Source organism: Phycodurus eques, chromosome 9, assembly GCF_024500275.1.
Source record: "Phycodurus eques isolate BA_2022a chromosome 9, UOR_Pequ_1.1, whole genome shotgun sequence".
NCBI classification, from domain to species: Eukaryota; Metazoa; Chordata; class Actinopteri; order Syngnathiformes; family Syngnathidae; genus Phycodurus; species Phycodurus eques.
In genome coordinates, this window is record NC_084533.1 from 29,823,189 (window position 1) to 29,847,947 (window position 24,759).

Consider the following 24,759-nt stretch of genomic DNA (forward strand, 5'->3'; position numbering starts at 1 on the left):
ATTTACAGTCTTCATCACCTGCCACCGTGGGGGACCTGGGTTCAAGACCCCGACCGGACCACATCCAAACGGCTGTGGTGTCCTCGAGCAAGACGCTGATGCCCGGGGGCTTCAGCCGCCCCCTGCTCCAGTGTGTTCCGCTAACATGTGTATGTGTTCACCGTGATGGGTAAAATGCAGAGAACCAATTTCGTGTGCATGCATGCATGTTCATGACAATAAAGGTGATTCGTCTTCTTCGTCTTCTTCTTCTTCTTCGAGGAAACATCCAAGGGTCATGTTGATGCATTCATTCAAAATTAAGAAAACTCATCAAATGAACTCAAATGTAATTAGTTGTATTACTTTGAGAAAGTAATTGAAATAGTTATCCTACTACATTTTCAATAGGGTAACTGAATTGGAACAAACTCCAATACCAATACTGGCTATAAATATAATACAAAAATATGTACACGTTGTTGGTGTAGCACTACTTTGAAGTCATAAATTAAGTTTCAAATCTATTTTATTGTGAAATGGCTCCATGTAAGCATACTATTATTTTGATACTCCAGAGCGGACGTTCCAAGTTTAGGATGTGGGCGGGACAGAACTGACGCACAGAAAAAAATTCAGCAAGGCGACAAGTGAAACAAGAAAGTCGGAGACGCGACAAGAAAAAGAAGAAGAAGAAGAAGTCTTCAAGAAAAAGTAGACGAGCACAAGGACATGACAGGAACTAAACGCCAAGAAGTCAACTTCCTTCTTTCCTTCCTTGTGAGTCTTGTGCAGCTGTCAATCAAACAGAATCCTTTACCCAGGTGTGTTTGGGCCACGCCCCCCGGTGAGTTCACAGCAGCTTTCTCTGAAACCTTAATGTCCACTCCAAGCGGACTACACCAGTAACCAATTGTACTACAGTACTCAACATGTGTACTACTGCATGTACTTGCGCACTACTAACAGACAGAGTCCTCACTGAGTGTATTTGAGTACTCACTAACCGTACTCGAGTAGTCAGTAAGTATTCTAGAGTGCTCATTATGTGTACTATCATCTTCATCATCATCGTCATCGTAAGTGTATTACAGTACTAAGTGTACTTGTATACTAACTAAGTGCACTTTAAGTAATAAGGTCATATTTTTTTATTGTAGCTTCATTTTCAGTTGAAAGTTTTTCTTTGTTTTGAGAGGGACTGATGTTCTTGTGAGGGACTTCCTGTGAAGAAGTTGCTCAAAGGGCTCTGATGTTGGTGCCCGAGTTCTTGTGAGAGACTTCCTGTGAAGAAGTTGCTCATCGGGCTCTGACGTTGCTGTCCGTGTTTTTTCGAAGTGCTTCCTGTCAAGAAGTTGCTCAGTGGGTTCTGATGTTGGCGTTCCACCTCAAACAAATTGTTTGTCTTCTTTTCAGGATGGATGCGAAGCACTTAACATGAAATGACATCACCGCCTCGTCTGGCTCACTTACTGACGAGCTCAAATAGCATCAACAGGCTGTGATGTCATCGTCGAACCACCACGACCAAGTCTGTCGGTCTGCGTCGCGACAGACTCCCCCAGAGACCTCCCACAGTACTCTAGAGACACAAAAGACCAATCATACTCCGGCAGAGGCACCCCAGACTCCACCAGACAGTCTCCATAGTCCTCCGTACATACAAGAGACCCACCAGAATCCTACAAAAACCCAGCACAGTTCTGCAGGGACCTATCAGAGTCCTTCAGATGACAACCAGAGTCCTGCAAAGACCAGAGAAATTCAGCATAGTACTGGAGAAAGAACTCCACCATCTTCTTAAACATCATCCAGATTATCAAACCGTAAACCAGAAAAGCAAAGGTTTCCCACCAAAACGAGGCCAAGAAAATGATTCACATCCGTGCTCACAATCTTTTTGTCCGGGAACTGGACTTGAAACTGACTCACCTTTTGTAGAACAGGTAATGAACCAGGACGAAGACCACCAACACCAGAAGGCTACAATGAGGCTAACTTCAACCACACCTCAGGCTCCTCGCCCTGCTCACCTAGACCCTCATCAGACACCTAATTCTGCTCACCTGGACCCCCACCAGGCTCCTCTGCCTGCTCACCTGGACTCCCATCAGACTCCTACCCCTGCTAACCTGCATCCCCAGCTTCCTGCTCACCTGGACTCCCATCATTCTCCACTCCATGCTCACCTAGACCCCTATCAGACTCCTACCTCTGCTCACCTGGTCCCCCATCAGGCCCCTAACTCTGCCCACCTGGAACCCCAGCTTCCTGCTCACTCGGACTTCCATCCAGCACCTACCCCTGCTAACCTGGATCCCCAGCTTCCTGCTCACCGGGACTCCCATCAGGTTCCACTCCCTGCTCACTTAGACCCCCATCAGACTACTCCCTCTGCTCAGGTGATGAACCAGGACAAAGACCACCAGAGTCACCAGAAGACTACAATGAGACTCACTTCAACCACACCTCAGGCTCCTTTCCCTGCTCACCTAGACCCTCATCAGACACCTAATTCTGCTCACCTGGACGGCTATCAGGCTCCTAACTCTGCCCACCTAGACCCCCAGCTTCCTGCTCACCTGGACTCTTATCAGGCACCTCTTCCTGCTCACCTAGAAAGCCATCAGACTCCTCTACCTCCTCACCTGGATGGGCATCAGACTCCTCCACCTGCTCACCTGCCTTCCCATCAGACCGCTACCCCTGCTCGCCTGGATCCCCAGCTTCCTGCTCACCTGGATCACCATCAAACTCCTATCGCTGCTCACCTGGATTGCCTTCAGACTGCTTCTGTTCACCTGGACCCACATCTTCATGTTCCTCTGAACACCCATCAGACTCCTCTTTCTGCTCACCTAGTCATCCATCAAGCTCCTCCCCCTGCTCACCTGGACCCCTATCAGACTCCTCCCCCTGCTCACCTGGATCCCCAGCTTCCTGCTCACCTGGACCCACATCAGACTCCTCCTTTTGTCCACCTGAACTCCCATCAGACGCTTCTTTTTGCTCAGCTGGACCCCCATCAGTCTCCTACACCTGCTCACCTGGACTTCCATCAAGCTCCGTCCACTGCTCATCTGGACCCCGTTCAGACTCATTCATCTGTTCACCTAGACACTCATCAGATTCCTCCGTCTACTTACATGGACCCCCATCAGACTCCTACCACTGCTCACCTGGATCACCAGCATCCTACTCACCGAAACTCCCATCAGGCTTCTCCTCCTCCTCACCTGGACCTCCATCAGACTCCTTCCCCTGATTACCTGGGCCCCCTTCGGTCGCCTCCGGCAGCTCATCTGGACCCCTGTCAGACAAGTGCACCTGTTCACCTTGACCGCGATCAGGCACCTCCACCTGCTCACCTGGACCCACATCAGACTCCTCTTTCTGTTCATTTGGAGGGCCAGGACACCTGCAACTTTCTGGGTAGTTCAGGTGAGCCCAAACTTTGCGGCTTTCTGGAGAAGCAGGGCGGCCCTCTACGGGCCTGGAAGCGGCGCTGGTTCACCTACGAGGAGAAGCAGAACCAGATGTACTACTACCGCACCCCACAGGATGTGACTCCGCTGGGCCGGGTGGACCTCACCTCCGCCACCTTCTCCTACCTACTCAAGGGCGAGATGGGCACCTTCCACATTGAGACCCCCGGGCGTATCTACACCCTAAAAGTAGGACTTAAACAACACAGACCTGACTCAGACCTGTTCCCCATTTTACTAGACCCATGTTCTGCTCTGCCCCCCAGGCGGTGACTCAGGACCTGATGCTTTATTGGTTGCAGCAGCTGCAGCTCAAACGCTGGCATCACCAACAGAACCAAAAGACGAGTGCCTTCCCCAACGCCGCTGACAACATTGCAGGTGCACCTGTATCATACTGCTTAACTTAGTCTTAATCTGTTTCCGCTAGTCTGATACTGGTTCACTGGGCTCAACTTTTTTTTTCTCTGAATCTTTTTTTCCTGGTTTGAATCCGTTTTGTTCTGGTCCAAAACAGGTTTTAACTGATCTGGTTAGCTTTTCACTGGTCTGAAACAGGTGTAACTAGCCTGAATCGGTTTCACCTGATCTGATATAGGTTTCACCAAACTGAATCGTTTTTTTCTGATCTGATACTGGTTTAACTCGTCTGAATCTGTTGGAACTGGTCTGACAAGTGGGAATATTGTTCAACTTGTCTGTCTGGTAGAGGTTTCATTGGTCAGAATCTGTTTTAACTGTTCTGAAACAGGCTTTAGTGGTTTGGAAGCGGCTTCCCAGAGCGCCACTTGTCAGTGATGTCATAGCAATGAGTTCTGGTCACGTGACCCCTCAAACCAACCTGCAGACTTCAACGTGTTCCCAAATGAAGTCACTCTGGCTCAGTCGTGTTTACACTAGCCTCGAGTCCTTACTCTCAAGTGTTTTTAGTATAGTGAGCAGCGAAGGTCAGCTGGTCTGGAGAAGGAATGTTGCGAAGCTGGGCAGGGTGGCAGGAAAGTAGGAAGTGACTTTCGCGAGCTTCCTGTTTTTGCTGCGCTCTTTCTGATGATGGGTTCTCTCTCAAGCCTTCAGTGACATCATCAGTAGAATCAAACACATCCTGACTGCAGATCCATCTTTGTTCATGTGTATGTTTGTGTGTAGGTGTATGCATGTGGGGTGTGCGTTTGTATTTATGCGTGACCATGTGTGGTGTGTATGTTTGTGTGTTTTGCCCTTGCAGCAGCTGACTTGTTCATCAGGAATTCTGGTCCCGTCGTAACTTGTTCAAGCGCAGAAAAGTTTCGACGTCCTGTCTGACAGCCGTCTGAGTTGGGGAAGCAGAGTGGCTGTCGTCCATTTCGGAATGTTCGGATTTTGTCTTTATGTTCTCTCCTTGCTTGCCTGGGTTTTCTTTGGGTACTCCGGCTTCATCCTACATTCCAGAAACATCTTAGTGTCATTGAAGATGGAGAAATTGCCCATTGGTGTAAATGTGAGTGGGAATGGGTTATATTCATATAATTTGGTCAACAACGGTAAAGGCTAAAAAAATAAATACATTTAAAAGTAGCTATTTTTGGTTTTCTCTGGGTAAATGTCTCCCACGCCAACACAGCCACACTTATATTCCTATTATCCAAAAAGTTATGAATGATTTCCAATTGTAGGCATTCATAGTGAAGGCAATCCTTCTTGACAGAGCAGATGGTGACGGCTCATTGAAACACGTTTTATATAACCGTGGAGACAAAAGTGCCTGACGGTAAAGACATAAACAGCGTCATCAAAATTGTGTGATTCTCTTCGAACTCTGCGGACAAAAGTGCATCAATGATCCCAACTACTCGTTAAAGCTATTACACGCTTGTCTTGCTATGCAAAGGTTGCGACACTTTCACAAATTCATACATACAGTATGCATTCATTTCTCAGAAATAACACCATTAGAACACTGAACGTTATTTTGCTGTCTGCTATTGTGCGAATGCAAAATGGCTGCCTCATCACAGATCCCTGTGGTGTATGGCAACAACGTACAGCAAGTGGGATTAACGTTAAAGACGGCTGGAGTGACATTTGTAAAAAAGGAGCACACACAAAAAAAGGAACTCTTGACAGTAAGATGCATTTGTGTTAGTTTTCATACAAAAGAGGATAAAAATCCCAAAATGTCATTGGCATCTTCACAAAGCATGTTGCAAATCATGAAACTTCATCTTGGACACCTAATGGTAAAGACATTTTGTCATTCAAAGTTTGAAAAATATGCCTCCAGAATGATTTTTTTTTTTTTTTTTTTTTTGATGGATAACAACTGGCAATAAATCAAATCCTCATCAGTCAAATGATTTGATTCCAGTGGGAAATTCAGTGGGCCATTTCTTTACCGTTATTGATAAAGTTGTACGAAAATGACCCAAATGCGCATTTGTCTGTACTGCCGTTGACTGCTGACCAGTCCGTTGTTGTCAAAATGTGACCCGACATGGGTGACCAGTCGAGGGTGTATCCCGCTTCTCGCCCGTCGTCAGCGGAGTCGGACTCCAGCTCACCGCGACCCGACCCGCATGAGGTCAAGTGCTCTAGAAAAAGAAATGGATGGATGGATGCTGAAGGGCATTACCAGCGCCCCCTGGTGCTGGCTAAACAAAATTGCAGGACTTTGGGAAGGAGAACTCTCGTCACGAGCGCGTTAGATGTCGTAAAGGTCTAAAAAGATATACGTTTGGATCATTGAAATAGCTGTCAAGGAACAAGCAAGGGCAGCATTTTAAAGTACATGAAAGTCCAAGTGAGCAATGGCGGCGTTTGTGCATCCTGTCGCTGCAGACAACTTCCTGCCGCTGTTGAAGAGTCCCGCGGGGCTGGTGGGGGAGGAGGCCGCCAACGAGGCGCCTCAAAGGACGTCGCTCGGCAACGTGTCCATCAAACATCCGTTCATCCAGATCCAGTGAGTCCCTTTTGGCTGCCAAATGTCCCAAAACTGAAGGACGGAGAAAAGGAAGCGTGTTTCCCAGCAGCTTTCTGCGTACCATGACAGGAACACAGTCCACAGTCTTCGTAAGAGGTCATCTCAGGAGTGGGCGCAAAGTGTCTTCCACGTGCAAGTTCCAGCCGGAGTCCAAGTGGACACCAATGCCGGCGGCCCCAGTAGGTACCAAGTTCACTGACACTGCGGTACCAATGCGTAGCATTTGACACACACGACAGTACTAGTGTGTACCAGTCCTCTGCCACTGCAGTAGCAACATCAACCATTAGAACAACACCGCATTTCCAAAGTGTACTACTAGATCCACACCGCAGTACCACTGCGTACCAGTCCCCGTTTTTGTGCTCAGCTCAAAGCTACTGTATGTCTAATATAAAAGTATTGCTTTGATGCCATCTTGTAGCTACAAACATGCCGGGCTGGCATTTGAACCGATTGTTTAGATTTTTTATAATCACTGTATGTTGACTGCTGACCAGTCAGTTGTTGTCAAAATGTGACCCGGCATGGGACACAGCTGCCCCCTGCTCCAGTGTGTTCCACTAACATGCGTATGTGTTCACTGTGATGGGTTAAATGCGGAGAACCAATTTCATGTGCATGCATGCATGCATGTTCATGACAATAAGAAGTGATTCTTCTTCTTGAAGTGAGCTGAGGAGCCTTATTTCGCCAGGCCATAGGCTTGTTAAATAGAACAAAGTGCTTGGCTGCCATCTTGTGGCATCTTTAGGCAATTACGAACTTACGTTGGGTTAGGTTCCTTTAAGTGTCCAATCCTGGGGTATTTTGTAAGTATGAGCGTTGAACGTGTTGGTGATGTGCTCTTGACTTCTGGATCTGGTTCTCGTCTTGTTTTTTTTTTTTTTCAAGCCTCCATGACGGCGCCTCCTGCTGGGCCGGTCGGACGAGCTGCGGTGGGCGGTGCGAGACGCGCTCCGCCGGACACTCAGCGGAGGAAGAAGAATTTGATCTCCTCGAGCGGGACGATGGCCGCGTCCTCGCAGTCTATGTCCCGCCTCCAGCGTGACAACGAGATGCTGATGGAGGAAGTTAAAGCTCAGAAGGTCAGGACACTCACATTGTGTTGGAATCGATCCATGACCACTATATTGTGCGCTGTGTGGCAATAGGTTTTGCATCTTGAAACGTAGCGAACAATGATGGTCACTAAAAATACAAATACAGTGGCGCCTCGATAAGACGGACCCCGATATAACGGATGGTAGATAAAACGGACCGTCGGGACTGAACAATGTGTCCAAAAATAGTTTCCATTTGTCACTTAAACTGCCGTCGACAAGGTCTTTTAGTTCCAGAATTAGCCACTGTGTTTACTGGCGCTGTGGCACAATGCAGGCAGAGAATGGGACTGACATATTTCCAGGTCACAGATATTACTAGATCCAATTCCAAAAGATGTGCCTACGTGGCGGCCATGTGATGATGGTGATATCTGTTGCCTATTCTACATAGAGAGAGAGTGGAGAGAGGGTGGTAATAGTCAATAATCCCCCCAGATTATTGATTGAGGAGTACAAAAAAACAAATCTCTGGAGTCTGGAACATGCTAGGTTTGGTACAGTAACAGTTTTTTTCTCAAGCCGTTTGCCTTTGGCAACAGATTTGGAGCTAGGAAGCACACTAATTCCTCACGGCTCATGAAAGCGACTCGCCTATGATGATTACTGTACGTCAACAAGGTCACCATGACCAAGCAGACGGGCGTGGTACGTTTGGATAAAATTTCAAACTTTACAAACATTTTCAAGCTTTTTTGTATTTATTTACAATAACAGTGCAGTATATGAAAATCCTGTCGCTGCGTTCTGAATCATTCACGCATTCCCTTCAGCCTAAATTGAGATTTTAGGTGGACAATTTAGGAACTATCTTGGTCCCCTATATCAAAATCCCTGTACAGTGAACCACCGCATATTCGCAATTCGGCATTCGTGAATGTATCTATTTGTGGATTTTTCTTGGAACCTATGATTCCTAAAACAGCCTTAGACTGGTCCAGTCCATCTGGTCCCTGTGTCATAAAGAAGACTTGAGCTGATGTCTGGATGACGCGTGTGCCCCCTGCAGGAGCTCGTGTGGCTGCTCCACAAAACCTTGGAGGTGGCCCAGCGGGAAAAGCAAACATGCGCTGACTTCGTGGCGCCAGAAGGCGAACGGCAACGATTGGAACTGCTGCGGTACCGCGAACGCCAAGGGGCCGACCTGCTCGGACAGTCGGAACGAGCGCAGGCGCGGGCGGAAGTGGCCGGGCGTGATTTGGACCAGAGGGACCTGCAGGTGGCGCAACTGCGTGAGCGGGTCAGGGAGCTGACAGAAAAAAACCACGCCGAGCGGGAGGTCAACTTCACACGCCAGGCCACACGGCAACTTCTCATTGTGTACACTCACACGGCCTTCTTAGAGTCCAACCTTCTGGCTCTAACTTCCTGTCTTAAACTTCTTGGGGCCATCCTTTTGTGTCCAACTTTGTGTGTCCAAGTGCCACTGTCCAACTTCCTGTATCTAACCTCCTGTGTTCAACTTCCTATTTCCAAGTGCTTGTGTCAAACTTCCTGTGCCCAACTGCCTGTGTTCTTCTCCCTGTATCCAACTTACTCTGTCCAACATTTTGTGTCAAACTTCCTCTGCCCAAATTCCTTAGTACAACTTCCTGTATCCACCTTCCGGCGTCCATATTCCTGTATCCGCCTTCCAGTGTCCTACTTCCTGTCTCCAACTTTGTCCAACGCCTTGTATCCAACTTCTTCTGCCCAAATTCCGTCATACAACTTCCTGTGTTCAATTTACTGTGTCCAACTTCCAGCATCCATATTCCTGTATTGAACGTCCAGTGTCCTACTCCCTGTGTCCGACTTCCCGTATCCAATTTCCAGTGTCCTGCTTCCCGTATCCAACTTGCGGAATCCTACTTCCAGTGTCATATTTCCCGTATCCAACTTTCAGTTCTTTTCCTGAACATTTTGAAGATTGGTTGGGAGGTTGTGACTGGTCCTTGTCTCCTTCCCGCTCAGGTGATCCTCAAGCTGTCTGATCACATCGCTGCATGCGTGTCCAGCCCGCCAAGTTCCGCCTCATCCATTCCAGACTCGCTCAGACAACTGCAGCAGCGTGTCGAGGACCTGAGGGTAAAGAAAAAGTCCTCTAGGGGGCGCCAATACATTGAGCCACTCGCAATTTGTTTGCGTCTCCTTCAGGATGACATCGAAGCTTACAAGACGCAGAACAAGTTTCTGAACTCTGAGATCTTCCAGCTGACTAAACTGTGGAGGAAGAGCTCGGAGCAGGAGCGCAGTCTGATGGTCAAGGTAGGTTGGCCCAAGAAGGCCAGTCCCGGAACCATCGGGCTCGCTTCTTGTGTGTATTTGCTGAACGTCCGTTTTTTTCCCCCCAGTGCGCTTACCTGGAGGCATGGCACTGCCAGGCCGAGAGTCGCTACCTCGGAGTCCTGCGGAAGCTGCAGGAGAACAGAAGTCTGGATCCAGACCAGCGGTGGACTATTCAAAAGATGGTAGAGGATGCTCTGCAGGGGCAGGCAAAGAACGTCAAAGCCACCACAAGCAGCCTTCACGACGAGTATGGCTTCAAGATCATTCCCGACTACGAGGTGGAAGATGTGAAGCTTCTGGCCAAGATCCAAGCGCTGGAGATCCGCTCGCACAACCTCCTCCAACAGGTCTGACCTGACGCCATCTACAACCCCAATTCCAATGAAGTTGGGACGTTGTGTTAAACATAAATAAAAACAGAATACAATAATTTGCAAATCCTGTTCAACCTATATTTAATTGAATACACTGCAAAGACAAGATAATTTCATGTTCAAACTGATTAACTTTGTTTTCAGCAAATATTCATTAACTTATAATTTCATTCCAAAAAAGCTGGGACAGGGTCATGTTTACCACTGTGTTACATCACCTTTTCTTTTAACAACATTCTATGAACGTTTGGGAACTGAGGACACTAATTGTTGAAGCTTTGCAGGTGGAATTCTTTCCCATTCTCGCTCGATGTACAGCTTCAGCCGTTCAACAGTCCCGGGTCTCTGTATTTTACGCTTCATAATGCGCCACACATGTTCAATGGGAGACAGGTCTGGACTGCAGGCAGGCCAGTCTAGTACCCACACTCTTTTACTACGCAGCCAGGCTGTTGTATCACATGCTGAATGTGGTTTGGCATCGTCTTGCTGAAATAAGCAGGGGCGTCCGTGAAAAAGACGTCGCTTGGATGGCAGCATATGTTTCTCCAAAACCTGTATGTACATTTCAGCATGAATGGTGCCTTCACAGATGTGCAAGTTACCCATGCCATTGGAACTAACACAGCCCCATACCATCACAGATGCTGGCTTTTGAACTTTGCGTCCATAACAGTCCGGATGGTTCTTTTCCTCTTTGGCCCGGAGGATACGACGTCCACAATTTCCCAAAACAATTTGAAATATGGACTCGTCGGACCGCAGAACACTTTTCCACTTTGCGTCGGTCCATCTTAGATGAGCTCGGGCCCAAAGAACCCGGCGGGGTTTCTGGGTGTTGTTGATAAATGGCTTTTTCTTCGCATAGTAGAGTTTCAAGTTGCACTTACGGATATAGCGCAAACTGACATTGGTTTTCTGAAGTGTCCTGAACCCATGCGCTGATATCCTTTACACATTGATGTCAGTTTTTGATGCAGTGCCGCGTGAGGGATCGAAGGTCACGGGCATTCAATGTTGGTTTTCGGCCTTGCCGCTTACATGCGGTTATTTCTCCAGATTCTCTGTACACCGTAGATGATGAAATCCCTAAATTCCTTGCGATTGTACGTTGAGGAACATTGTCCTTAAACTGTTGGACTATTTTCTCACACACTTGTTCACAAAGAGGTGCACCTCGCCCCAGCTTTGCGTGTGAATGACTGAGCAATTCAGGGAAGCAATCGTGGCACCCACCTGTTCCCAATGAGCCTGTTCCCCTGTGGGATGTTGCAAACAGGTGTTTGATGAACATTCCTCAACTTTCTCAGTCATTTTTGCCACCTGTCCCAGCATTTCTGGAACATGTTGCAGCCATAAAATTCTAAGTTCATGATTATTTGCTAAAAACAATCAAGTTGATCAGTTTGAACATGAAATATCTTGTCTTTGTAGTGTATTCAATTCAATATAGGTTGAACATGATTTGCAAATCATTGTATTGTTTTTATTTATGTTTAACACAACGTCCCAACTTCATTGGAATTGGGGTTGTACTTACTTGGTCTTTGTTGCAGGATGGTCGAGAGCGCCCCCTGTTGAGTCGCTGGGCTCAGTACCTCGCCGGCAGGTCAGATGACGACTTTTGCCATTCGCCGGAACTCAAAGGCCTGCTGCGGGCCGGCGTACCTCAAGAGTACCGGCAGAGCGTCTGGCGCTCCCTAGTCCAGGCAAAGACCAGGACCGCCAGAGCGCGCCACCCGCAGCGATACCAGCAGGTAGGTCCAGTGCATTACTGACCTGTCACTTTCAGGTCAGGTCTGATGGCAAGTCACTTGACAGACCTTTTATAGTCATGTTGGGTCAAATGCTGTGTGTCACACTCGGGTTGGGTCTAGTAGCGAGTCACCCGACTGGCATATCACAGTCACATCATGTCTGGTGGTGATTCACCGGACAGACCTGTCACAGTCCTGTCAGGTCCTGACGGACCTATCACAGTCATTTCGGATCTGGTGTCTTTAATGGTCACATCTGGTGTGGTGGCCAGTCACCTGACGGACCTTTCCTAGTATTCGGACCTGACAAGTCACAGGACATACAGTACCTCAAGAAACTACTCTTTAAGATACCTCAAGAGCGCAATAAAACAGAGCTCCGTAAGGGCGGAGATGTTCCGGGTGGATGACTGCTACAGCTCCCAGTCCCCTGAAGTGTGAAAGTCATTTGTGCATCAACCTGGATGCCACCCTCTCCTTCCAGTCACAAATTAAATCCGTCACCAAATCTGCCTTTCTCCATCTTAAAAACATCACCCAACACCGTCCCTCATCCATGCATTCATTATCCGCTGTCTGGATTATGGCAATGGAGTCCTTTACCTGGCCCTATTGCCTGGGTACCCCGAACAGGACTTCACAGACACCAGTACGTCCAGAACTCGGGTGCCAGGGTTCTCACCCACATCAAGCCTTGGCAGCACATCACCCCCACGCTCATCCGCCGTCACTGGCTTCCTGTGAAATCCCGGATCTCCAACAAATCCCTCCACTTCCTGGCCCCCCAGTAACCTATCAGACCCCCTCCACCAACATGCTCCATCTCGCAGCCTGCGAGCCTTCAGTATACCATTGCCAGCACTAGCCAATCCACCTTTGGGGACAGAACCTTAAATCCTTAAAACCCCCCACCCTCTGGTAGTCCCTTCCTCCTCCTTGGCAGCTGCTGAAAGTAACTGAAAAAGTTACTTGTAATCTAACTCATATTTGCCAAGTATGTCCAAAACACACAAGGAACTCTTGAAATCAAGTAATCAGTAAAGTAACTAAGTTACTTTTTCAAGGTAACTGGCAACACTGCCCACACCAATGGGCAATTTAGAGTCTTCAATTAACCTAGCATGCATGTTTTTGCGATGTGGGAGGAAACTGGAGTACCCGGAGAAAACCCACGCAGACATGTGGAGAAAATGCAAACTCCACACAGCCGAAGCCGGATTTGAACCCGCAACCTCACTGTGAGGCAGATGTGCTAAGTTTCCCAACGTGCCGCGATATGAATCTCATTCATTATCCATTGTGTGTACGGCTTTATCCTCACAGGGGTGTGCTGGAGCCTATCCCAGCTATTCATTTATTATGATTAGTATTATTATTAGTAGTAGTAGTAGTATAGGTCCATCATGTTGGGGCTGATGGCAAAAGACCTGACAGACCGATCTGACTCACCTCCCGCTCGTGTGTCTCCAGTTGTGTGACAAGAGTCGCACGTGTCCTCATCCCGCCTCCAGACAGATCCAATTGGACCTTCACCGAACTCTAACCAGCAACCGCAATTTCTCCTCGCCGTCCAGCCCCGCCCACCAGCAGCTGCAGCGCATTCTATTGGCCTTCTCCTGGCAGAACCCCTCCATTGGCTACTGCCAGGGACTCAACAGGTACACGCACTCCTTCCAAATACTACACGGTAAATACAGCGCGACCTTGACTTGGCAGTTGAACTCGTTCCGTGATAAAGCCAAACTACTCGTACGTTCTGTATATTTATATCGTATATCAATTTACCCAGAACTGAAATACCTTGAATCCTTTCCAGCTCCCCCCAAAACAAGACATATTGCTTGGTGTTTTTAATTCAGAAAAATAGCCCTGTATTGCATAAAAACATAAATCAAAAATGATGTAAAGAAACAAAGCGCGCATCCATTTCTGAGCAGCATACTCGTCAAATGCTGCTTCACCATGTTTGCTTCAAACTCTGGGCTCCACTATCTGACCATAGTCTGTATCTTTCAGAGCTCTACTGGCTTTATATTCCATTAGCATTTCTTTCATTTATTCTGGACCTAAACCATTTGCTCTACTAACCAGTAGATCTTTCAAGTCTATTCGTAAGTCAAGGTACCGCTGCGTTAGAAACTAGTAGAGCAAAGGTGAAAAGTGTGCGGTGCGACCTGTGTCCCAGGTTGGCGGCCATTGCTCTTGTGGTTCTCCAAAGTGAAGAGGACGCGTTTTGGTGCGTGGCGGCCGTGGTTGATGCCATCATGCCTCAGGACTACTACACCAAGAACCTGCTGGCTGCGCAGGTCCACAACCGGTTTTGGCTTTGTAGACCCACCACAAGGACTCAGTTGATTGATTGACATCCTGATTGACAGGCGGACCAGTACGTTCTGAAGGACTTTCTAATAGAGAAGCTTCCTCGGCTGGCGGCGCACTTTGACCTTTACGGAATCGACGTGTCTCTGGTTACCTTTAATTGGTTCCTGGTGGTTTTTGTGGAGAGTCTGCCCAGCGACATCTTGCTGCCTCTGTGGGACGCCTTTTTGTATGAGGGCACCAAGGTACACTCGCACACGCACGCTCATGCGCACACGCAAGCTGACGTGTCTTGTGCTTCAGGTGATGTTCAGGTACGCATTGGCTTTGTTCAAATACAAAGAAGATGACATCCTGAAGATCCGTGGCAGCGTTGACATCTACCAATACCTACGTTTCTTCACCAAGACCATCACCGACACCAGGTACCAGGACCAGCTGTACCGCAATCACACCTGATATCGACACAAACACACACGATATTAACATCTGATATGAACACAATCACACATTGGTTCTTCGTCTTGTTGGAGGTACTGAACCCTGCAAGTTTCATACACGCATTCACCAAAAATGGTCTTTTCTCATTCAAAACAGGCGCAATATACTGTATATTCTATTCGTGTGCAAATTGAACCACACTGCAAAAATGAGTTTTCCAAGAACAAAACCAACAAAAGATTAATTTCTCACAAAAAAACAAAAACATAACTACTTTTGCTGTTACCTTACAGGGATAGGGTTAGAAATACACGGCTTCACCTTAGCAAGTGCCACTCATTATTTTTGCAACAAAGGCTCGTCCTTTTCTTTGTTTTAATGTCGGTCATGCTTGAAAAGGATTGCTCGCAAAAATTTCAAGGGCGTTCTTAGCAATTCGAGGCTACGCTACCATTTGGTGACACCAAAAGCTTGAGAGCGTTCTTGTTGTTGTAAAGACACACGCACGCAACGCGTTTATGTGGTTTGACATCCGATGAGCCCCGGAGGCCGACTCACCAAACCCCTGGGGTTCGGTCGAACCCTGGTTCAGAAGCACAATCATACCTGATATTAATGGGATGAATGTGTAACACAAGCATAGTCGATATGAGCGCAGTCATGTCTGATATCACCACAATCGCTTGCGGTGAACACAAACACGTGGGATTTCCGTCGGTCTGACGGAATCGTGCTTGCGCGTGTGTCCGTGCAGGAAGTTGATGAGAATGGCCTTCGTCGACATGAACCCGTTTCCCGGCCGCCTCCTTAGAAACCGGCGAGCGCTTCATCTGGAGCGCCTGCTGGGGGAGCTGCGAGAACTGGAGGAGCAGCAGAAGGTGTTTGCAGCGCTCAGCGGCGACTGCTCGCAACGGCGCCCCGACAACCCGATGAACAACGAGGCCAGCGAAGACGAGGAGGAGACGAGCTGAATTCCGTCGCTGGAATCTCTGCCGGACGTCCGCCACTTTCCGCCGATTTCACCAAAAACATTTCGATTCAAGGATTCCTTTGTTTTTTTTTTTGTTTTTTTTTTTTTAAAAGTAAAAAGCGAATGGTATCAATCAAGGTTTGCAACTCAAAGACACAACAACTACGACATCTACCGTAACGTCAATTGTCACCACTGTATAAAACCGCCAAAGACAGGTAAACTGTTGCAAATCCCCAATGTGGGACTAATAAAGGTTATCTAATGTAATCTACATTGACTTCAGTTTAGCTCACCGATAGCTGGTCAAACTTGAACTAAACTTCATGTCGGTTCATCGTTTCATTTAGAAGACAAAGTCTAGTAGTACGGCTAACTAACGCAAGAACAAATGCTGAGTGCAAAGTGGCGAATGTGTAAATATGTTGTGACTGAGCAAAATTGGATAACTTCATTGGGAACTTGCTGAAGTCAAGTCAAGATTGGACTTGCTTGAAATTTGGCGAGGACTCGTATCCACTTGACTCACTTGTGACTTCCTCCCACGTCTGCAAGTTGAATTCCGTCGACAAGCCACTGGAATCTCTGCCCGACCTGCACTTTTGTCGATATTTTAAGCTGATTTTACGTGCTGCTGTGATGTCAAATGAGGAACGCTCAACCACGTTCCCCATGCGTTTCACGTGCTAAACTTAGCCGGCTAGCATCAATGTGGTGTCTTTCTGTCAACAAGGTGGAATATAAAAGAGCAAACTGATGATTAGAGGAAAACCAATTCATCGATTAATTGACAACTCATCGTTTATCAAATTAATGGGCAACTTTTGCAGAGATTGGGGGGGAGTCCACTCGAGTTGCCAGTTTTATTAATTGCGACTTGCTTGCCAAATACTTAGACTTGACTTGAGACTTGAAGTACGATTTGACAAGTCATCTCGTTTAGAGTTGGTAATCTGCATTTTTATTGAGACAGTTTTAGTTTTTTTTTTTATATTAAATTGTGCCAACCTGCGTTGTTGCGCACTTGCCAGTGTGACGTAGCCACCTGCATGAACAACGATGGAAGCTCGGAGCGCCAAAGAAAATACAATTTGGATTCCGGGAGTTTATGTTGTCGATGAAGTCTGCAAAAAGAGGATGGCAACCTGCATGGCTTGCAACTGGCGCATGAAAGACACGACGACGACGTCGAGCTTTACCCGTCACTCACAAACTCACAAAGACAGGTAAGCTAGCTGGACAGACGAAGTTTCATAAATACAAAAAAAATGATGTGATTGCGAGCGTTTTAGTCCAACTAAGTCACACGACGAGGGCCGCGACGGTTTATGATAAGTGACCGAACCTTTCGTTTCGCTTGACATCGGCACGCAAAAGTTTCTCGCTTTCTCATGCACCGAAGAGCAGAAAGTCGAGCCGAAGATAGAAAGCAGAAAAAGGGACGCGGTGTTGCTCGCGTTGTGGAGATGTCCAAAAAATTGGAGACGTTTGCGTTCTACTGGAGGGGATCACTTTGAATTAGGATCACGGTGATAAAAGTGTGTTCCACTATTAGTAAGTACAGTTGAAATTGTGAGTAGCATTTTCACACGACTAAAGTGTCGATTGAAGGCTTTGGCAGGTGGATTGTGGGAAATTTGGGGTCGACAGGGTTTGTTGGCCGTCACGGAATAGAGAAGCGTTGACCCCCTTTATCCTGCCACAGTTTCACCATTCAAATGTCTGCACTGTTTTTTCAATTTGAGACCACAGCAAATGAGACACAACCTTGAATCTAATGACAATGGTCAATTGTCCAGAGTCAGTGCTTCGAAATAAATGAACAAACCCGAATGGGTGATTTCATTCAAGTGGACACAGGAGGAATGCCGATTTTGTTTACATTACTTTTTTTTTTTTTTTTTTGAAGGATGGCAACATTTTGATGTCATGTACTATTCCCTTAATTCGGAATCTCTTTCGTTTTCCATTAGTCTCTTCGGTATACATCTGATTATATTTGACCAACAGAAAACAGTCTTGGTTTTTGCTGAATTGTGTTCTCTTAAGAACCATAGGAGTTACAAGGCTATCGCCGCATAGTTTGTTCAGAAATAAAATTGAGTTTGAAATCCAACTTTAAAACAATTCAGTGCAATTAATTCAATCAATGATAATCTCAGTTGCTGCTCATTTAACTTTTATAAGATGTGAATACTTTTTTTTAGTTATGATTTATGGGGGGAAACATTTTGTGAAAAAACATTGACTTACCACTCCAATGTATGTTGTGACTGGCGCAAGATTGCATGACTTAACTTGTGGACTTGCTTAAACCAAGTAATAACTTGACTTGCCTGAAATTTTAGTGGCAATTCGACTTGACTTGCTTGATTTTTTTGTTTTGTTTTTTTGTTTCGACTTGCTTGCAACTTGCACATATGTGACATTCCCACCTCTGCTGTTTTGATAATCAGTTGATTGTCGAGAGACCTTGTCCTTCTTTTCCTTTGGGCTTGTCCCGTTAGGGGTCGCCACAGCGCGTCATCCTTTTCCACGTCAGCCTATCTCCTGCATCCTCCTCTCTAACACCAACGGCCATCATGTCTTCCCTCACGACATCCATCAACCTTCTCTTTGGTCTTCCTCTTCGCTCTCTTGCCTGGCAGCTCCATCCTCATCATCCTCAGAATCAGAATCAGAATCATCTTTATTTGAAAAGTATGTCCAAAACACACAAGGAATTTGTCTCCGGTAGTTGGAGCCGCTCTAGTACAACAAACAGTCAATTTACAGAACACTTTGGGGACATAAAGACATTGACAAAAAACAATTGTGCAAAAAGATGCAGAGTCCTCTAGCACTTAGAGCAGTTCGAACGACTAATATTGCAATAGTCCGGTGCAATGACCATTGTGCAAAGGGCGCTGAGACTTCAAGGAGTGTATGCGGTTTAAAGTGACGAGTAGTGCGATCATCTGGGACAATGTCGGTTGTGCAAATGTTACAGATACTCCTCAATCAGTGTGCAAATGGAGCAGATGCTACTCTGGCATGAGTGGCCAGTATATGCAAATAGTGCAGCATGGCGAGACAACTACAGTGAGTGCACGAGTCATACATAATTGGCCCCACAGAAATGTGACAACGAACTCAAGTCAAAAAATTGCCAGCTTGTTGTAATGGAATTATAGGTCAGGTGTTTAAGAAGTTGATCGCAAGAGGGAAGAAGCTGTCGGAATGTCTACTAGTTCGAGTTTGCGTCGATCGGTAGCGCCTACCTGAGGGAAGGAGCCGGAAGAGCCGGTGACCGGGGTGCGGACGGTCCGAGAGGATTTTGCACGCCCTTGTCTTAGTTCTGGCAGCGTGCGAGTCCTCAATGGTGGGTAGGGGGGTACCGACAATCCTTTCAGCAGTTTTGATTGTCCGTTGCAGTCGGAGTTTGTCCTTTTTTGTAGCAGCACCAAACCAGACTGTGATGGAAGAACACAGGACCGATTCGATGACCGCTGTGTAGAACCGTCTCAGCAGCTCCGGTGGCAGGCCGTGCTTTCTCAGAAGCCGCAGGAAGTACATCCTCTGCTGGGCCTTTTTGAGGACGGAGTTGATGTTGTTCGCCCACTTCAGGTCCTGAGAGATTGTAATTCCCAGGAACTTGAAGGTCTCGACGGTTGACACAAGGCAGCTGGACAACGTGAGGGGCAGCTGTGGCGAAGGATGCCTCCTGAAGTCCACGATCATCTCTACCGTCTTGAGCGTGTTCAGCTCCAGGTTGTGTCGCCCGCACCACAGCTCCAGCCGCTCCGCTTCCTGTCGATATGCAGACTCGTCACCATCCTTGATGAGGCCGATGACAGTGGTGTCATCTGCAAACTTCAGGAGCTTGACAGTCGGGTTCGCTGAGGTGCAGGTCGTTCGTGTAGAGAGAGAAGAGCAGCAGAGAGAGGACACAACCTTGGGGCGCCCCAGTGCTGATGCTGCGTGTGGATGAGGTGGCCTCCCCCAGCCTGACCTGCTGTGTCCTGCCCGTCAGAAAGCTGTAAATCCACTGGCAGATGGCAGGTGAGACGCTGAGCTGGAGAAGCTTGGTTGAAAGGAGTTCAGGGATGATGGTGTTGAACGCTGAGCTGAAGTCCACGAACAGGATCCTCGCGTAGGTCCCTGCACTGTCGAGGTGTTCTAGGATGAAGTGCAGTCCCATGTTGACTGCATCATCCGCAGACCTGTTCGCTTGGTAGGCAAACTGCAGGGGGTCCAGCAGGGGACCTGTGACACTCTTGAGGTGGTCCAGCACGAGACGTTCAAAGGACTTCATGACCACAGATGTCAAAGCGACAGGCCTGTAGTCATTCAGACTAGAGATTGCAGGTTTCTTGGGGACTGGAATGATGGTGGAGCGTTTGAAGCAGGATGGAACTTTGCACATTTCCAAAGATCTGTTAAAGATCTGAGTGAAGACTGGAGCGAGCTGGTCCGCGCAGACTTTGAGGCAGGATGGGGACACATGGTCCGGTCCTGTTGCTTTGTTAATCTTCTGTTGTTTGAAGATGCGTCTCACATCCTGTTCATGGATGGTTAACGCAGAAGTCAGAGGTGTGGTTGTGGTCGCGGGTGCGGCCGGGTGGGTGTGTGGAGTGAAACTGTCCTTTTCAAATCTGCAATAGAAGGTATTCAAGTCGTCGGCTAGTGTGCTATTGTTCTCAGCTTGGGGGGATCGTCGCTTGTAATTAGTCAGCGATTGGAATGCACGCCAGACTGATTTCGAGTCGTTCGCGCTAAACTGTTTTTCCAACTTTGCTGCATAGATCCTCTTTGCAATGTTAATTTCTTTAGTAAACTGGTTTCTAGCTCGATTATACAGGGCCCTGTCCCCGCTCTGATATGCATCTTCCTTAGCTTGGCGAAGCTGCTTAAGTTTAGCAGTGAACCACGGCTTGTTGTTGTTGAATGTCCGAAATGATTTTGTTGGTACACAAACCTCTTCACAGAAACTGATATAGGATGTGACAGTGTCCGTATATTCATCCAGGCTGCCAGCTGAATTTTCAAAGACACTCCAGTCTGTGCAGTCTAAACAGCTTTGAAGTTCCATCTATGCTTCATTGGTCCACTTTTTGACTGTTTTCACTGTAGGCTTCGCACATTTAAGTTCTTGCTTGTACGTCGGTATTAAATGAATTAAGCAGTGATCAGACGAGCCCAGGGCTGCACGAGGTATAGCACGGTATGCGTTTTTTACCGTAGTGTAGCAGTGGTCTAAAGTATTATTTTCCCTGGTAGGACAGTCGATGTGCTGCTTGTATTTAGGGAGTTCGTGGTTGAGTTTAGCTTTGTTAAAGTCCCCGAGAATAATGAGGGGTGAGTCAGGGTGTTTTTTTTTCAATTTCGTTGACTTGTTCGGCGAGCGTTAGCAATGCGGCGCTCGTGTTAGCTTGCGGTGTAATATAGACTCCAGCCAGTATAAACGATGCAAACTCACGTGGCGAGTAAAATGGTTTACAGTTCAGAAACAGCGACTCCAAATGCGGGCTGCAGTGTGTGCTGAGCACCGTGACGTCCGTACACCATTTTTCGTTTATATGGAGGCATATCCCGCCGCCCTTCGTTTTTCCCGATGATTCCATGTCGCGGTCCGCTCGATGAATGTTGAAGCCGGGAAGCGTGACGGCGCCATCGGGTACGGCGTCGCAAAGCCAGGTCTCCGTGAAGCACATGGCCGCGGAACGTCCGACGTCTTTACTGGTCTTTAACAGAAGATGAAGCTCGTCCATTTTGTTGGGTAGGGAGCGTACATTCGCGAGGTGGATCGACGGGAACGCCAATCTGTGTCCTCTCTTGCGGAGTTTCACCTGAATGCCGGCTCGTTTTCCTCTGTGGCGCCGCTTCCGCATCCATGCGCCGAAAACCGCGGACGCCGCTCCGGTGAGTAACTCGGGGAAAAAACTGAGCGGATTTTCGAAAGTTGGTGACAGAAAGTCCGGAGTAGCCTCCTTGATGGTTAGCAGGTCTCCCCTTGTGTAAGTGAGTCGTGTAAGGTCTCCAAAGACGGACGAAAAACACAAAAACAAAGACAATACTAGAGAGCGCGTTACCGAGGCGGCCACACTGGTAGGCGCCATCTTGATCCTGCTACCAATATACTCACTCTCTCTCCTCTGGACGTGTCCAAACCATCCAAGTCTGCTCTCTGTAACTTTGCCTCTTAAACACCCCTCCACCCCTCACATTCATGCACATATATTCTGTCTTACTTGGGCTAATCTTCATTCCTCTCCTTTCCAGTGCACGCCTCCATCTTTCTAACTGTTCCGCCAGCTGCTCCCTGCTTTCACTGCAGATCACAATGTCATCTGCAAACATCACGGTCCACGGGGATTCCAGTCTAACCTCATCTGTCAGCCTATCCATCACCACTGCAAACAGGAAGGGGCTCAGGGCTGATCCCTGATGCAGTCCCACGTCCACCTTAAATTTGTCTGTCACACCTACAGCACACCTCACCGCTGTTCTGCTGCCCTCGTACATGTCCTGTATTCTTCTAACATACTTCTCTGCCACTCCAGAATTCCGCATGCAGTACCACAGTTCCACTCTGGGTACTCTCATAGGCTTTCTCTAGATCTACAAAGACAAAATGTAGCTCCTTCTGACCGTCTCTGTCAAGGCAAATAATGTGTGTGGTCCTCTTTCTAGGCATGAAACCATACTGTTGCTCGCAAATACTCACTTCTGTCCTGAGTCGAGCCTCCACTTCTCTTTCCCATAACTTCATTGTGTGGCTCAACTTTATTCCTCTATAGTTCCCACAGCTCTGCACATCAACCTTGTTCTTAAAAATGGGCACCAGCACACTTTCCCTCCATTCCTCAGGCATCTTCTCACCTGCTCGAATTCTGTTGAACCAGCTGGTCAGAAACTCCACAGCCACCTCTCCTAGATGCTTCCATACCTCCACAGGAATTTCATCAGGACCAACTGCCTTTCCATTTTGCATCCCCTTTAATGCCTTTCTAACTTACTAATAATTGCCAGTTCCTGGTCCACCACACTTGACTCTTCTACTCTCACTTCTCTCTCATTTTCCTCATTCATCAACTCCTCGAAGTATTCTTTCCATCTAGCTAGCACACTGCTGGCACCAGTCAACACATTTCCATCTCTATCCTGAATCACCCTAACCTGCTGCACATCCTTCCCATCTCTATCCCTCTGTCTGGCCAGCCTGTATAGATCCTTTTCTCCTTCCTTAGTGTCCAACCTGGCATACATGTCATCATATTCCTCTTGTTTGTTTGTTTGTTTGTTTTATTCAAAGCTCTTTGGGAAAAGTTGCTCAAATTATGAATGCCTGCCGATAATTATAAGTTATGTTTTTCTTGGGCTTTTATAGCGCTGTCTCTTGTTGTTGCTGGGAACGCTGGCATATAAAGGGGGTCCATAAAGTTTCTTCTTCTTCGTGAAGGTTTTTCTCCTGTGTTGTACTAGACTGTAGTATACGACTTTACTTCTCTACCAAATAAAAGTATTGAGTTTTTGATTAGCATTTCCACTACCGATCAGGGTTTGCTCTAGGATTTTTTGAAACTGTGGGGGAGGGCTTCAGTGTCGTGAAATTATTATTTTTTTCAAAATGTAAATTAAATAAATATCACTAGAATATGCACAAATCTGACTTCAATTTTACCTTATTGTTCACGTCTGTCCTTCTCGCTTCTCCAATGCTCGTCCACGTCGATGACTTCTTCTGCTTCTTGCTTTGACTTTATGCGCATCAGCTGGTCCAAATGTGCCACTTCGAGACCATTTCTGGATGCTGTTTTGATATGATTCATTCAAAATAAATCCTCTTTCTCAATCTGCACTGGAAGCTTGAAATGTAGCGCAATTATCCCCAAGATGTGAGATCTCCTTTAGCTCCTCACATCTAAGTGCTGCAGCAACCATATGTGAGAACGTGCTGATTGACCCCTGTTGAAGTTTTTGCTTCATTATGTACTTGAATCGAGCATATTGACTGTTAATGGCCGCCGTAGACTGCGGGTGGTGGAGAATGGCCACATACTTCTTTGCCAGTGTGGCAATGTCTGCTGATCCATAGTCAAAACTGATTTTTGAGCTCAATGCTTCAATGTCAAATGCAGACCACTCCTTGAATTCATCCTCTGGAAAACGAGCATCCATGTGATCACAGAGCTTAGTAATGAAAAGAGTCATCTCACCAGTATCCTTCTCCCACAAATATCGGGAACGCAACTTCTCAATCTTTGCTTTTGCAAAGCAGTGTCCTTCCATCACAGTCAGGTTGCGTCTTGGTAAAGTGAGGCCTCTAGAGTTGTGCCAGCTCACCCTAAACATCTCCCGGAGCAGTGACAGTAACCTTGAACTTTGAATCACTCAGCTTTTTGTAGCAGTACTTTGCCACTGGATCTCTGTTATCGGTGAATTCTTGAAGCACAGTGTAGTTCCTCAGAACAGCATTGACAGCTCGGTGCCGTGACAGCCATCGCACTTCGTTCAGAGGCCTGCATGACAGTGTATCTTCTTCACCAAGAATCTTTGCTAGGTCCTCCATTTTGCCCTTCTTCACAGTGGACCGAGAGAAAGTGGAATACACAGTTCTCAGAAGAGTTTCCACATCTCGCACCAACGATACATTTTTCCAGGCATCATCAATGCCCAAGTCCTCTCTATGAGCCACGCGATGTTGTTCAGTTAGGTGTGGCATTCGGCGCGTTAACAAAGCCGCAACTCCGTTGTGTTTTCCGGGCATGACTGAGGCACCGTCGGAGGGCAGCGTCACCGTTCTCTGCATGTCCCGTCCATGCTTGGAGTAAAACGGAGTTATTGCCTGCACAATATCGTGAGCAGTGCAAGCTGTCAGTTGGATGATGCCACCAAACACACTTTTATGGTTAACATCATTTTCTTCCCTGTATTTAATATATAGGACGAGCATTTTGTGTATTGATATATTGTCTGTGCTCTCATCTCCTATCAGGGCATGCCAGGGTGCATCTTTAACACTGCACTATTTCATTGATTGAGTTCACAAATTGAAAGGCGTAGTTTTTACTCCGCCAGCTTTCTGGTATACTTACATACTTGGCCATGGGATCGTTGACGGCATT

General features: G+C 47.2%; 1 protein-coding gene across 2 annotated transcripts; it reads left to right on the plus strand.

Annotated features, from left to right (window-relative positions):
• The first annotated feature begins 595 nt into the window (after positions 1-595).
• tbc1d2 (TBC1 domain family, member 2) lies at positions 596-16,015 on the plus strand. 2 transcript variants are annotated; one of them, XM_061686087.1, is made up of 16 exons: positions 596-826; positions 1,396-3,653; positions 3,731-3,845; positions 6,279-6,399; positions 6,490-6,599; positions 7,315-7,508; positions 8,533-8,802; positions 9,477-9,590; positions 9,660-9,770; positions 9,857-10,138; positions 11,722-11,922; positions 13,393-13,580; positions 14,108-14,228; positions 14,301-14,486; positions 14,545-14,666; positions 15,437-16,015. In XM_061686087.1, the coding sequence occupies exons 2-16, from the start codon at positions 1,710-1,712 to the stop codon at positions 15,651-15,653; spliced, it is 4,296 nt and encodes a 1,431-aa protein (XP_061542071.1). In that variant the 5' UTR covers positions 596-826; positions 1,396-1,709; the 3' UTR covers positions 15,654-16,015. The 2 variants fall into 2 exon arrangements, with proteins under 2 accessions (XP_061542071.1, XP_061542072.1); XM_061686088.1 differs by having other exon boundaries at positions 596-803.
• Positions 16,016-24,759: the final 8,744 nt, after the last annotated feature.

What these genes read in the sequence shown, in the direction of transcription:
- tbc1d2 (XM_061686087.1), top strand. Translation starts at nt 1,710, where the DNA reads ATGACAACCAGAGTCCTGCAAAGACCAGAGAAATTCAGCATAGTACTG. An exon ending in CATCCGTTCATCCAGATCCA is followed by an intron (nt 6,400 to 6,489) that starts GTGAGTCCCTTT and finishes GTACCATGACAG; the next exon opens with GAACACAGTCCACAGTCTTC. An exon ending in CGCACAACCTCCTCCAACAG is followed by an intron (nt 10,139 to 11,721) that starts GTCTGACCTGAC and finishes TCTTTGTTGCAG; the next exon opens with GATGGTCGAGAGCGCCCCCT.